Source organism: Eretmochelys imbricata, chromosome 5 (assembly GCF_965152235.1).
Source record: "Eretmochelys imbricata isolate rEreImb1 chromosome 5, rEreImb1.hap1, whole genome shotgun sequence".
NCBI lineage: Eukaryota > Metazoa > Chordata > Testudines > Cheloniidae > Eretmochelys > Eretmochelys imbricata.
In genome coordinates, this window is record NC_135576.1 from 134,537,187 (window position 1) to 134,552,766 (window position 15,580).

At 45.4% G+C, this 15,580-nt stretch overlaps 2 protein-coding genes and 1 pseudogene across 6 annotated transcripts in view; 1 reads left to right on the forward strand and 2 right to left on the reverse strand.

Moving 5' to 3' along the window:
* Positions 1 to 514: 514 nt before the first annotated feature.
* Positions 515 to 1,783, reverse strand: ACTL7A (actin like 7A). The gene has a single exon (XM_077816537.1). It carries the CDS (start codon positions 1,781 to 1,783, stop codon positions 515 to 517), a length of 1,269 nt encoding a protein of 422 aa, XP_077672663.1.
* Positions 1,784 to 3,047: 1,264 nt separating this feature from the next.
* Positions 3,048 to 4,962, forward strand: LOC144265424 (actin-like protein 7B; annotated as a pseudogene).
* An 8,375-nt stretch (positions 4,963 to 13,337) lies between these two features.
* APTX (aprataxin) overlaps positions 13,338 to 15,580 on the reverse strand; it is a 37,443-nt gene continuing 35,200 nt past the window's right edge. For all 5 annotated transcript variants that reach the window (XM_077817956.1, XM_077817952.1, XM_077817954.1 and 2 more), the window contains 2 exons: positions 14,034 to 14,137; positions 13,338 to 13,678 (listed from right to left, as the gene is read on the reverse strand). In XM_077817956.1, the coding sequence (XP_077674082.1) occupies positions 13,524 to 13,678; positions 14,034 to 14,137 (259 nt within the window). In that variant the 3' untranslated portion in view covers positions 13,338 to 13,523. The remainder of the gene's footprint in view (positions 13,679 to 14,033; positions 14,138 to 15,580) is intronic.

The window sequence follows — 15,580 nt, forward strand, 5'->3', positions numbered from 1 at the left end:
TAGTTAGAAAAATTTCATTATGACCATAGCTGGTGGTCAGCAGCAGACTCATTGTAGATGCTGGAAATGGTGCTGTTTTTCTCCATCGCTTAATCAGGCATTTTCAACCTTTTTTCATTTGAGGATCCATAACAAATTTCAAATGGAGCTGGGGAGCCCTTTGGAAATCTTAGACAGCCTGTGGCCCCCAGGGTCCCTGGACCACAGGCTGAAACCCACTGCAATAGACAATGGGTCTGTACCAACTGCTATATCCCTTTTACACTGGTAAATCCTCTTTTGTCAAATAGGCTACAGTGAAAATCCTTATGAAACAGACGAGATAAAAGCTGTTAATGTGCAACACAGAATGCTCTGAGCATTTAATACAGCCACAGTGGAACACAGATCCAAACTTCATTTTAGTAGCTTAGTTTGCTACCAGTATCTGAGAAAGAAACAGAGGTTCTTAGACATCTACAGTCCACTCTGGGCAGCAGTGTTGATGCTAAGCTCGGTCTTGTCCACTTTGTATTCAGAAGCATTTCCTGTAGATGAAGAAAGGACCCTGTTCTTCATATTCTCTTCTGTAAACCCAGAGCTGCTGAAAGGCCTTGAGTGATGCCAAAATTGACCCTCCCGTCCAGACAGAAGACTTTCTGTCAGGGGATGCTGCTGCGATGGGGTCGTCATTGGGGCACATCTTGGTCAGGTCTCTCTGGAAGCGATCAGGGAAACCCCTCAGCATGGTACAACCTCCGCACAGCAAGATGTTGCCCATCAGTGTCTTCTTGAGATCAGCATCACATTTATTGAGGCAGGTCATTGTCAGCAGTGAAAGCGCTGGCTGCTGTGATCCTATCAAGGATGGTTTGAAGAGCATTTCAGCACACAGGAATCTCTCTTTGCCAATGGCAATTAGGTGCCCATCTGGAAGTTCATAATCAACCTGCTGTTTCTGGAGAGGCAAACCCATGTCATGCTGAAGGTCCAGAGACGTATAGCAACACTTTTCCTTGATATCTTCTACCACACTTAGTTGTTCCCCAGTAAATGTTTTCCCAGCCTCATTTAATAACTTCATGAGGTAATGGGTGAGGTCTGATCCAGCATAGTCTACTCTTCCAGTAATGCTTGGCATAGTATAACCTTCATAGATAGGGACCACATATGAAACGCCATGGCCACTTTCTACCACGAGAGCGGAGGTCTTTCCGTATGAATACATAGATAATCTGGACTGGTAGGCGATATGCATGGCAGGAGTGCAGAACGTTTCAAACAGCATCTCGGCATATTTCTCCCTGTTGGTGGTAGGACTCAGTGGAGGGTCGGATACCAGGACAGCATGCTCCTCTGGCTGAATCTTCATCTCTTTGTGGAAAATGTATTCCCAAATGTCTTGGACACAATCCCAGTCGACCACTATGCCATGTCGCAAGGGGTTGACCAGTTTTAGAGGTATTTTCACATCCTGAAGTTCTTTTCCAACAAAGGTTTCTTTGCGATTGTCCCCAGTTTTAGCAGTCTCCTGGAAATGCTTGCCCACTGTGGATGAAATAACATGGGAGGGACGAGGCTCTCCAGCAAATCCACACTTACAGTAACCTGTGCCAATGTCTATGATCACCGCTCTAGTCTCCTTCACAATCTTGGGGCTTCCCTGAGTTGATGAAGCGCTATTCTCTTTAGGCTTTTTACTGGCCCTAACTAGTACCGCCCGTTTTGCAGGACCTTCCTGGATTGTTGCTTCCGCCACAGAGTTGGCGCTTCCTTTGACTGACATTTCCTTTCCTTTTGTCATAGATGTTGATTCCCTTTGACTGCACTGGCAGAAGCCATGGCAAGCCAAGAAATACCAGGGGTAATTTTGGAACTTTCATGCCACTGACATCACTGATTATGACATCAGCTGTCTGCTGCCGTTTGGGCTACAGCTTAGTATTTCAGAAGTCTTCTCTACGTGAGGACTTCTGGGGGAAATACACTGCTTGTTTAGCCTACCAGAGAGCTAGTGGGGCCTGGCTGCCGCTGTTTCTACCACCATATATCCTCGCCTGGCTCTGAGCAGTAGTAGGTGACAAGGTGGCTGGTCTATGCCAACATTCCCACCTGCTGCTACTGGCTGTGGAGCCATGATGTGTGCAGATACCGCAAGTAGGCATGTCTGCAATGCACGTAACACAGGGGTTGTTCTAGAACATGTCTAATACTAGCTTTGACTACATTCTTTTCTCAAGGAAACAAACTGCTTCCTCCCCAGCCTCCTCCTGAAAAGGTCTAGATCTTTTCTGAAGTCATTTTTAAGTGTTTCACTAACCAGTATTCCTTTGGGGCCTGATTTGTTTAATATTCAACAAGTTTCCATCTCTCAAACTTTGTGTGATTGTGGTCATTTTTAAAAACAACACTGGTGAGAGACAGCCCCCAGGAACCCTGTCACAACATCATGTGTCGATGGGACATGGCTGATTTGCTTAAGAACACACTGAAATACAGAGTCAGGCTTGTGCTGTATAGCCCTTTGTAGCCTTATCACCCCGTTCCTGTCATCTATGGGTTTGCCACGAAGAAATACAGAGCCATAACAGAGTTAATGAAGAAGTCTAGGGTGCAGTGGGGTACAACAGGGACACTGTTGTAAACCACCAAAATGAGGCTGCCTCCTGCTGAACACCACCATTGTCCATCACAACAACATCAATATGAAACTTTCCTTCGGCAAGATCCAGTAGTGGTTTCTACCCAGTCTAAGAGGGGAAGGAGACATGTGACTGCTGGCTAAGGAGGATGGGGCTCTCTTCAGAGCCCCCTAGTGCCACTGCTTGGCTAGAGCAGTCCTTGTTGAGAAGTGCAAGTGTTCACAAGAAGCAGAAGAACAGTATCTTATTCTTAGCTAGTGTTATTTTAAGCAGTCTTTTGCTGTGAATGGCAAAACAACATGGGCAAAGCCAATAGCATCACTGAGTAGCTGAAAACTGGCGTGCTCCATGGTTACAGCTGCTCTCGATGAAAAATGCTCGGTATTCAGATTAGAATTACTGGGTCCTTTACCATGAGCAACCGCTATGCCCCTGACTCACTGCTGCGGTGGGCCTCCTCGCTACACAGCCTGGAGCCCATGGATCCCGCCTGAGTCTGTTGCCGTCCCCAGTGTACCACCACATCTTAATGTTACATAAGCAATTGTAAGAAGGGAAAAGTCTCTCTCTAAATGTGAGAGTGGCTGTACTCGGGACCGGCTCCAGCTTTTTTGCCATCCCAAGCGGCGAAGGAAGAAGGAAACAAAAAAAAACAAGCCTGGTTGAGCTGCCGCCGAGGTGCTGCTGAAGAGGAAGAGAGGGGATTGCTGCCGAAGACCCAGACGTGCCGCCCTGATGACGGACGGAGTGCCGCCCCTTTCTGTTGGCTGTCCCAGGCACCTGCTTCCTTCGCTGGTTCCTGGAGCCAGCCCTGGCTGTACTAGAATGCCACCTCAGCGTGTTCAGCACACCCATCGCCCTAATACGTAGGCCCCAAAGGATGAGGACGTGCGACCCCAGGAGAAGGTGAGGAAGAGCCTTTTTCCACAGCAGCGTGCAATCCAGCAACCAGCCCTGGGCTGGGAAGCACATGGTCATCACCCACCTTGACACAAAGTCGAATAAAACATTCTGGAGCTGTAGTTCATTTTTTATACTTGATAATTTCTTCAACAGTCCCACTGGTAAACACGTAAGAAGCCGCCCTTTCCACAAGCACACAGCACTAATGACATCAAAGCAATGACCTTCTCATGACAATACTGATGTTACAAGAGTATTATTTGGACTTCATGCCATCTACTCGAATGATCTGGCTGTCAAAATTAAACAGCGGATGCAAATGGCTGCAAGGAACAGGGCTAATGCCAGGCCTACAACCATGACAGCTGCGCAGGAAGGGCATGGAGAGGATAACATGTTGTTGGGGCCATGCATCTCGTCTCCAAAGGCTGAGCCCAAGGGCACAAAGAAGATGCAAGTACTAGTTGTAGACTTTAGTCACAGCATTGTAACTGTGGATTTGTTGCAGAACCAAGGCTTGCCCATGTGATTTCATCTACAGGAAGTAAGAGTTTTCAGGAGACTTAGAATTGGGGACCAAAAAAACAAAAACAAAATAGGCTTGGATAAGACCGTCTGAATGCTAAAATACCATTAAACCTAGTCAGTCCATTGAGACATGGCATACGGTGTGCTGGAATTGTGTCCACAGTATTTGGGAATATTTCTTGTACAGGGATATCTGTATCCATCCTGAGGTCCACACTGTCCTGATAGCAGACCCTCCACTGAGTCTTGTCACCAATAAGGAAAGATCTGCAGAGCTGCTCTTTGAAATCTCGTGTGTTCCACCAAAGCTTATAGCCTGCCAGTCTACACTGTCCACGTATTCTTATTGGAAAGACCTCAGGTCTGGGTGTAGAAAGTGGCCATGTGGGTTTCCTGCATACTATCTGTCCATTCAGGTGTCACGCTGCAAAACATTTCCAATAATATGAACGGTGCTGGAGAGGACCTCACACAATACCTAATGAAACTGTTCGAATGAATCTGAGAACATGTTTACAGACACACATCTCCACAGCTTAGAAGGCATCAAGCAAAAGTGATGCCTTGCTGCTTCTGATCTTGATTCCCTGGGGATTTGGCACATGATCAATACCACGCTGACTGAGAACTTCCAGATATGCACCTGATCTCTGTTGGCAAACAGGTTTTTGGGTGCTGCAGAAGCCTTCTTCAAACCCTCCCTGCTACAGTCAGCTCAGCCAGCACGTCACTCCCCGACCATGACCTGCATTAATAAACGGGATGCCACCCTGAGAGAGGAAAGGCAGAATTAAATACTGTGCTGTGTGGAGGTACGACCATGCTGCGTGGCATCCCTGCCCCCTTTCAGAGAGAAATTAAGAGGGGGTTCCCTAATGGTAACTCTAGCCTCCCCTGAAATTAGACCTTCCAGTCCAGACAGAAGTTTTGCTTTGGCTTCACTCCAGTTCTTTCAGCAGCTCTGTGTTAGCAAAGACGAATTATGATGAACAAGTGTTTTTTATAGGCCACAGATAATGTTAATGGTTCTAACTCAGGGGTTTTCAAACTGGGGGTTGGGACCCCTCAGCGGGTCACGAGGTTATTACATGGGGGATCCTGAGCTGTCAGCCTCACCCCAAACCCTGCTTCGGCTCTAGCATTTATAATGGTGTTAAATATATTAAAATGTGCTTTTAATTTATGGGGGGGGTTGCACTCAGAGGCTTGCTATGTGAAAGGGGTCACTAGTACAAAAGTGTGAGAACCCCTGCTCTAACTCATCACCTTTTTGAGCCTGTGGACAATCCAGCAGGCATGTTCACTGGGATAATATTACAAGCTAACATCAGCAGGCTGAGAAACAATCAGCTGTTTCCTTTCGTCTACTAGTTCAGTTGTCCAGTAAGTTTAAAATGAATATTGGCTATTTAAATAAATGGCTTAAGTGAACGTTAAATGTAATCTAACGTATTAACATTAAATGGTCTGGCAATTCTTCATGGACTTCAGTGTTTTTGCTGGTTAGAATTAGGGCTGTCAATTAATCAGAGTTAACTCACACGATTAACTCAAAAAAATTAAATAGCAATTAATTGCACTTATATCAATTGAAATTTATTAAATGTTTGGATGTTTTTCTACTTTTTCAAATATCTATTTCAGGTACATCACAGAATCCAAAGTGCACAGCGCTCACTTTATATTTATTACAAATATTTGCACTGTAAAAATGATAAAAAAAAAATAAAAGGAGTACTTGTGGCACCTTAGAGACTAACCAATTTATTTGAGCATGAGCTTTCGTGAGCTACAGCTCACTTCATCGGATGCATACCGTGGCTGCAGTTTCCACGGTATGCATCCGATGAAGTGAGCTGTAGCTCACGAAAGCTCATGCTCAAATAAATTGGTTAGTCTCTAAGGTGCCACAAGTACTCCTTTTCTTTTTGCGAATACAGACTAACACGGCTGTTACTCTGAAACCTGTCAAAAAAAAAATAGTATTTTTCAGTTCACCTCATACAAGCACTGTTGTGCAATCTCTTTATCAGGAATGTGCAAATTACAGATGTAGATTTTTTTTTTTTTGGTTACATAACTGCACTCAAAAACAAAACAATGTAAAACTTTAGAGGCTCCAAGTCCACTCAGTCCTACTTGTTCAGCCAATCGCTAAGACAAACAAGTTTGTTTACATTTATGGGAGGTAATGCTGCCCGCTTCTTAATTACAATGTCACCTGAAAGTGAAAACAGGCATTCGCATGGCACTGTTATAGCCAGCATCGCAAGATATTTACATGCCAGATGCTCTAAAGATTCATGTGCCTCTTCATGCTTCGGCCATTGTTTCAGAGGACGTGCGTCCATGCTGATGATGCTCGTTTAAAAAAATAATGCGTTAATTAAATTTGTGACTGAACTCCTTTTGGGGGAATTGTCTGTCTCCTGTTCTGTTTTACCCGCATTCTGCCATGTATTTCATGTTGTAGCAGTCACGGATGATGACCCAGCCCATGTTCGTTTTAAGAACGCTTTCACAGAAGATTTGACAAAACGCAAGAAGGTACCAGTGTGAGATTTCTAAAAATAGCTACAGCACTTGACCCAAGGTTTAAGAATCTGAAGTGCCTTCCAAAATCTGAGGGAGGAGGAGGTATGGAGCATGCTTTCAGAAGTCTTAAAAGAACACACTGATGCGGAAATTACAGAACCTGAATCACCAAAAAAGAAAATCAATCTTCTGCAGGTGGCATGTGATTCAGATTATGAAAATGAACATGTGTTGGTCCGCACTGCTTTGAATCATTATTGAGCAGAACCCGTCATCAGCATGGATGCATGTCCTCTGGAACGGTGGTTGAAGCATCAAGGGACATAAACTTTAGCGCATCTACCCTGTAAATATCTTGTGGTGTCGGCTACAACAGTGCCATGTGAATGCCTGTTCTCGCTTTCAGATGACATTTTGAACAAGAAGTGGGCAGCATTATCTCCTGCAAATTTAAACAAACCTGTTTGTCTGAGCGATTGGCTGAACAGGAAGTAGTACTGAGTGGACTTGTAGGCTCTAAAGTTTGACATTGTAGAAAACATCCAAAAATATTTAAATAAATGGTATTCTATTATTTAACTGCATGATTAATTGTGCAATTCATTTTTTTAAAATCACGATTTTTTTTTTAAATCGCTTGACAGCCCTAGTTAGAATTCATCCTGCTCAGTCTAATGTGTTCAGTAATCCTTACCTGACTATGAAATGTAGACAAGGTCTATACAGGGTCTCCCTGCAGCAGTCCTACGAGGGGAAATGCCCTGGATTTTGACAAAGTACTGCAGAATTGAGCCCTTCTAAGGAAGAGACCAGACGCTCTTATTACAATTCAATTTACGTCAGAAGGTATGCTTTGTTAAACAATGTTGCGGTTACGAACTACATCAAAAGCAAAACAGGCAGATTTTAAAGCCTAGCACTGCAGGTGCTCAACACCTCAGAATCAGGTCTTGTGTCTAGAGACCTCTGCAGAGGTTCAACTTTCAGGCCTGCTGCACGGCTAAGTGTGAGAGTTAAGCATCCACAATCTTGGTGAGCTACACTAGGTATTTTGTATGGGGGCACCGAGGCATTTTAGTAGAGATTTCATTTGATTGAACGGACGTCACTTTCTAACACTAGTTTCAGTCACCATGCCAGACCCAGTAAGAGGGATGCAGCCATGAGAGAATTCAACTTGCATGTCACTGAGAGCCAAGGGGAAGTGCCCTCACACCAGCTTTAGGTAATTTCCCCACAAAGTCAAACACAAATCTATAACTACCTACCTGGGGAACTGTCACAGGGTGCTGATCCAAGCTCTGTGGAAGCCAGCACCCTGATCACTAACCCCACCTACGGCATGGGCTGCGGTTGAAATAGACGAGTGCGCACAGCTGCTGGTAGCCTGACAAGTTAATGAGTAATTAGCCCGCCAGCTGAAGAACCCAGGAAGGAAAGCAGACAGTATAAAAAAGGCTAATCCAGTGAGTAGGAAAGGGCTTCTCAGAACTGCTGCTAGGTGGTTGAAATGTACCTGGAGCATAAGAGGAGGCAAACGCACACACAGGGTGAACCTTGGTGGACCAGTGCACTGCTTCATTCACAAAGTGGGCTGACCAGCCAGCGTTCTCTTGGAGAGGAAGGGGGAAGCCAGTTCACAAATGTGGGCTTGTCCAGGATCCATCTGTCAGCCACAACCAGGAAGGCTTGAGAGGTGGCCTGTGAGAGGAATCTGGAAAAGATGGAAGAGCTCATGCTCAGAAGGGGATGCAGTGGGCATTGCAGCAGACCTAGTGACAATCTTCTGGGGTGGCAGGCAGACCAACAGCATGTGTTTCAGGAGTTCATGCTGGAGCAGACCCAGGTACAGCAGCAGTTATTACAAAACATAACAATTCTTGCCAAGGGGGAGCGGCCCTGGACCTCTCAAATGAGCCCTGGAGATAATCCAGTGGCCCTAGGGATGTTCGAGGGAATTCCTGCTAGGGCAAGCTAGGATCAAGTATTACGGGGTGTAGCCCCTTCTCTGGCAGCAGAAACACAATATCTGTTTACGTGGCATTGAGTGAAAAGCAGGCCACGAATCATGAAGTGTTAAAGGCTGCTGTACTGGACTATGTAGGCTTGTGGCCAAAAGGTACAGACAGAAATTTAGGGAAGCCACATGGATTTACAGGGTTGGGCCCAAATCTTTCATACAGAAGTTAAGAGATTGGGCCAATCAATGCCTGAGTCCCAACGGGCAAGATTTGGAAGAGGCCATGGATACCGTAATATTAGAACAATTTATGTGAGATACCACTAAGGTCTCGGTGAGGAGACCAACCAGAGACAATGGATGCAGCAGTAAACCTGGCCAAGTGTGTTGAAGCAAAATTTCCCAGGAAAGTGTCTCATCCCCCCCAAGCAGGGAATGTAAGGGGAGGAAAGAGATTAGATCCCTCGAGCAAGAAGGTCTGGGCATGAGAGACAGGAGGAGAAAAAGGCCATGTCAACAAGCTGGGAAATTACTTGCTACCAGTCGAATGGGAAAATGGTACATTAAGTGGGACTGCCTGTATATGTAATGTGGTCTGGGGGAATTTTGCAGCTAGTCTGGGGTGATGGAGACCTCTAGGAAGAGTGCGAAAACACTCCCTGTAAGATTGGGCTGTAGGCCAGAGGATATTGACCTAGCAGCTGGTTGTTCACTCTTGCGGAACAGGCAGATTGAACCACAGTGGTTTTAGGAGGGGGAAACCCTAGATGTAGAATGCATACACAGGGAGGAAAAATATTATCCAGTGGCTGTAGTCCCATTGAAGATATGTGGGAGGTTCCAATAGAAAGGGGTGAGGGTAGTGGAAACCTTGCTCCAGCCTGTGGTCATGGGGACTGTGTGGAACGCATTCCCTTTAAGGAGAGGAAAGGAGGCCCGGGGAAAGGAACCTCAGGGGGGTGTGAGGAAAAGAGGGGCTGGGATTAAGCATGGAGCCAGAGCCCACAAGGGGTGATATGAGAAAACCCTAAACAGAAAAAAAGCCAAGAAAGTGGGTCAGAAAGGCTGGGACAAAGGAGATGCAGGAAAGTGAAAAACACCAACAAGCTAAGAAAACAAGGCCTAGGTGGAGAATACCAGGCAAAGAAGCTGGAAAATTTTGGGGCCCTAACCCAGCTGAGGAAACAAAATGAAGGAGGTAGGTAACACAGTGCTGTTACCAGCCTGACAAGTTCACAAGTAATTAGCTTAGCCCCTGAAGAACACTGGCAGTATAAAAGGCTAACCAGTGAGCTGGAAGAGGCTCCTCATTACCGCTGCTCTAGGGTTGTCTTGTACCAGGAACTTAAGAGCAGACAAAAGAAGAAAAACACATGGTGAAGGTACCTTGGTGGCTCTGCGTGCTGCTTACTTCACCAAGCGGGCTAACACCCAGGGTCTCCCCGGAGCGGAAAGGAGAGTCCGTTTCCAGGACCAAATACCTAATACAGGGACTCCTCACTGAAAGTTGGCCGGGTTAGTGTTAACGTTGCTGATCAGTCAGAGAACAGGCTCGTTGGAAGTTGAGCCAATTCTCCCTGAGAACGTGATTTCGCAGCCGCCTGCTTTGTCCACTGCTTGCAGGAAGAGCAGCCCGCTGGAGCTGGTGGGGGCTTGGAGCCAGGGTGGGCCAGCAGCCCCCCCCCCATCAGCTCCCCGTGCGCCAGCTGCCGAGCAGGCTATCAATTGCTGAGCAATTCAGCTGTCCCTCCCCCCACTGCCATGTGCTGCTCCTGCCCTCTGCCTTGGAGCTGCTCCCCAGAGCCTGCTGCTTGCTGTGCAGAGGGCAGGGAAGAGAGGTGCTAATGTCAGGGTGCCCCTCGCCCACATCTCCATGGACAGGGCTCAGGACAGAGGGAGGTTGCTGGCAGCAGCTGCTGTCTCAACTTGCCGATCTACTTAGAAAGGCAATGTACTCAGAGTGGGGTCAGCGCACTTAAAGGGGCAATGTGTGTCTCTCTCTGCCATGTTGTCTCCCCTCCCTTGTAGAGCGTGAGGCTACCTTAACAACAACGTGTTAACCCTTGAGGTCTCAGCCCAGTGCTGGCTCATCATTTAGCAGCAAGGCATTCCCTGGGAAATATCCCACCCTCTGACTACACCACCTCAGCCAAGCTTCAGAATCATCATTACTGTGTACAATATTAAATTGTTTAAAACTTTAGTGTGTGTGTGTGTGTGTGTGTGTGTGTGTGTACACACATACACAAACTATTGTCTTTTGTCAGGCAAAAAAAATGTCCCTGGAACCTAAACCCCCCCCCCCCATTAATTCTTATGGGGAAATTGGATTTGCTTAAAGTAGCATTTTTCAGGAACATAACTACAGCGTTAAAGAGTTACTGTAATGGGCTCTTCCATCTAGCAGAGAAAGGTTGTAAGTAGGGCTGTCAACTGCAGTTAACTGACGCGATTAACTCAAAAATTAATCGCAATTAATTGCACTTAACACTAGAATCCCAAATTTATTTAAAGATTTTGGATGTTTTTCTACATTGTCAATACTGATTTCAGTTACACCACAGACTACAAAGTGCACAGGGCTCACTTTATATTTTTTTATTACAAATATTTGCACTGTAAAAATGATAAAAGAAATAGTATTTTTCAATTCACCTCATATAAGTACTGTCGTGCAAACTCTCTATCATGAAAGCGTAACTTACAAATGCAGATTCTTTTTGGTTACATAACTGCTCTCAAAAACAAAACAGTGTAAAACTTTAGCGGCTACAAGTCCATTCAGTCGCACTTCTTATTCTGCCAGTCGTTAAGACAAACGTTTGTTTACATTTACGGGAGGTAATGCTGCCCGCTTCTTAATTACAATGTCACCTGAAAGTGAGAACAGGCGTTCGCATGGCACTGTTATAGCCAGCATCGCAAGATATTTACATGCCAGATGCACTAAAGATTCATATGCCTCTTCATGCTTCGGCCATTGTTCCAGAGGACGTGCGTCCATGCTGATGATGCTCGTTAAAAAAGATAATGCGTTAATTAAAATTTGTGACTGAACTCCTTTTGGGGGAATTGTCTGTCTCCTGTTCTGTTTTACCCGCATTCTGCCATGTATTTCATGTTATAGCAGTCACGGATGATGACCCAGCCCATGTTCGTTTTAAGAACACTTTCACAGAAGATTTGACAAAACGCAAAGAAGGTACCAATGTGAGATTTCTAAAGACAGCTACAGCACTCGACTCAAGGTTTAAGAATCTGAAGTGCCTTCCAAAATCTGAGAGGGAGGAGGTATGGAGCATGCTTTCAGAAGTCTTAAAAGAGGAACACTCTGACGTGGAAACTACAGAACCCAAGCCGCCAAAAAAGAAAATCAACCTTCTGCTGGAGGCATCTGACTCGGATGATGAAAATGAACACACATCAGTCCGCACAGCTTTGGATCGTTATTAAGCAGAACCTATCATGAGCACAGACGCATGTCCTCTGGAATGGTGGTTGAAGCATGAAGGGACATATGAATCTTTAGCGCATCTGGCATGTAAATATCTTGCAACGCCAGCTACAACAATGCCATGAGAACGCCTGTTCTCGCTTCCAGGTGACATAGTAAACAAGAAGTGGGCAGCATTATCTCCTGCAAATTGTAACCAACCTTGTTTGTCTGAGTGATTGGCTGACCATGAAGTAGGACTGAGTGGACTTGTAGGCTCTAAAGTTTTACACTGTTTTATTTTTGAATGTAGGGGGTTTTGTACATAATTCTACATTTGTAAGTTCAACTTTCATGATAAAGAGATTGCACTACAGTACTTGTATGAGCTAAATTGAAAAACAGAATTTTGTTTACAGTGCAAATATTTGTAATTAAAATATAAAATGAGCACTGTACACTGTATTCTGTGTTGTAGCTGAAATTAATATATTTGAAAATGTAGTAAACATCCAAAAATATTTAAAATAAATGGTATTCTATTGTTGTTTAATCGCGCGATTAATCACAATTATTTCTTTTAATGGCTTGGCAGCCCTAGTTGTAACATAATCCAAAGGCTGGAAGTTGAAACTAGACAAATTCAGATGGGAAATAAGGACTACATTTTTAACGGTGAGCATAATTAACCATTGGAACAACCTACCAAGGGTTGTGGTGGTTCTTCATCATTGAAAATTTCTAAATCAAGGGGGGGGATGTTTTTTTCTAAAAGCTTTACTCTAGGCATTATTGTGGGGCAGGTCTCTGGCCCATGCTATATAGGAAGTCAGCCTAGATTAGGGGTGGCCAACCTGAGCCTGAGAAGGAGCCAAAATTTACCAATGTACATTGCCAAAGAGCCACAGTAATAAGTCTGTAGCCCCCTATCAGCTCCCCCACCCCTGCTCCAGCCCCCAGTGCCTCCCGCCTGCCGCAATCAGCTCTTTCGCATGCGCAGGAGGCTCGGGGTGGAGGGAGAGCAGTGAGCGCATGGCAGGCTCAGGGGAAGGGGCAGAGCAGTGAGCACCCCCTGGCACATTGGAAAGTTAAGGTCTGTAAGCTCCAGCCCCGGAGTCAGCGCCTATGCAAGGAGCGCATATTAACCTCTGAAGAGCCTCCGGAGCCACAGGTTGGCCACCCCTGGCCTAGATGATCCCTATGGTCCCTTCTAGCATTGGAATCTATTCAATCTGTACCAGGTACTTAGCAGACTTTTGAATAAGCATAAGTCACATTTTCCCCCAGAAAGCCCTTGAGAGACTTCCCAGTCAGACACACTGCGGGAGTGATAGTCCACAATGAATCTACAAAATACTGAACTTGAGGCTGCTTTATTTGTATTCTAAAAAGAAGTTACAAAAGTGTCAGTCGTATGCTGTTTGAACTAGCGAGGAACCTTCGCAGTGTTAAACCTGTAATTCAGCTAAAACAAAAATCTATGCAACTCGACAAAAAGTGTTTAGCCTTAGATTGATCAGATTTCACACAGTGATCTGTACAGTTATTTTGGCCAATGTTTCTGGAGATGTTCCTTTAACTGTGGGATGGTAGACTGGTGTTGCTTGCACACGTGACATCTGAGAGGCAACTTGAGGAGCGCAGAGGTCCCATCTTTAACCAGAACTTTTCCTTTGGTCTTCACCATCTCTATCACGTCTGAAGGAAACAAAGACGTTTGGTATCAGAACACTGCACTCTCAGCACTATGAAGAGTCTGCACGCTGCTTTACCTAAACAGGTAAAGCATTTTATCGTTGCAGAATAGGGTTTCAACATGCCACATTCTTTCTTCAACTATTCCTCCTGGAAATAGAAGAGTCTGTCCCGTTGTTAAACATAAGCCAATCAAATGCTGTGCTAGTTTTGTCAGAAAACCAATGTTACCCAATATCCAAAACTAAGCAGGACCTTCCACTTTTTCTAACACACTGTTTAAGCTTTACATTAGCTTTGAAAATACATGAAAATGATAACATTATACATCATGGAGCAAATTTTATAAAGTCTTTACCTTGAGAGTTTAAGAAGTATTCTGTAGTAAAAGAATTCCAGTGCTTTTTGTTTTTAAGGCAAGGAGAATCAAAATCCTGGCTGATTACATGGAGATGTATTTGACTGAAACACAAGTAATCGTGATTTTACATTTACAAAAGAATTATACCAAAATTAGCTTGATACGAATGTTAAAGGATTCTGCTAAGCACTGGGCACAAGTTCACACCTGCCCTAAACAGATCCAGCTCCTGTGGATGTCTCTGGGACATATTCATCAGAGATGTAAGTTACATGGGGGGTTCAAACAGCTGTAAATGGTGACATGGTGTAACTCACAGGGAGTTAACTTAGACACTGATGAAGATGGCGTTAGCAAGGAAGGCAACTCACAAGGTGGTGTAGAATAAGACAAGGTGATAGGAGGCAGGAAGGAGTGCAGCCCAGAATTACTTCTGGTGCAACTCCAATGAATGCCATGCTCTCAACAGGTTGTTTTTTGGGGGGAGGGGAGGAGCTTGGTGTGTGTGCACATGTGTGTCTTGGCTGGAAACATTAAGTCAGTGGGACTTAGGAAAGCACTTTAGCCCAAGTTTATATTTGAGTCAGGGCCTTTGGCTCTATGTGTACTACAAATTCAGCCACCTCTGACAATCTGGTTGCAACGTGGTCATCCCATAAACCAGCTGCTATTTGTAGTACAGCCTGGACCTTAACTGTGCTTTGTAACCAGGTTAAAGACTTGGTCAAGGCTCAAGACAAAATGTAGTTCTTCGAGATGTGAGACAGGTGTATTCCAGTTAGGTGCGTGCATGCCCAGTGCATCAAGCCAGCAAGTTTTGCCTAGCAGTACCCGTAGGGGGTGGCGCTCGCGCCTCAAGACTATACCCCCTCCTCTGGCTATATGAAGTGGCGTTTCCTTCACACTGAATGCCCATAGACTCCGATGCAGAGGGGATGGAGGGTGGGTCGTAGAATACACGTCTGCATCATATCTCAAACAACAACAGTTACAGCAAGTAAACATTTCTTCTTCAAGTAGATGGAGCCATGCATTCCACTTAGTGACTCACAAGCAACGCTCACAGGAAGTGGGGTAAGTGATGGACTGTCAGAGTGGTACTCTTTGCGATGCAGAACAGCCACAGCCTGATTGCCTCTTGGATGACAGAGCACATCCAATGTTCTCTTCCTTGCCTATATAATAATACATCGCAGTTCTATAGTCAGTAAATACATGAACCACTGAGCCCCTGATGCAGTCTAGCGAAGTGAGACAGATATCGTAGATGGCCCAAAGCTCCAGCACACTGATATGCAGGAGTGAAGCTTCCTGCTCCAACCATGGACTCTCAGCAACCCCAGATGTGCTCCCCAACCCATCAGGGAGGCATCAGCGACAACAATCCTAGTTGGTAAGGGCAGGAGTGAAAGAGGGCCAGAACGGCGTACCGCTAAGAAGCGGCCACCAGTACCGGCGCTTACGCAGCCGACGTTAAAGCGCTGCCTTTTGGCCCCCCTCCGGGCCCAGTGATTTAAAAGTGGCTAGACCTGGGCCCCCGTACC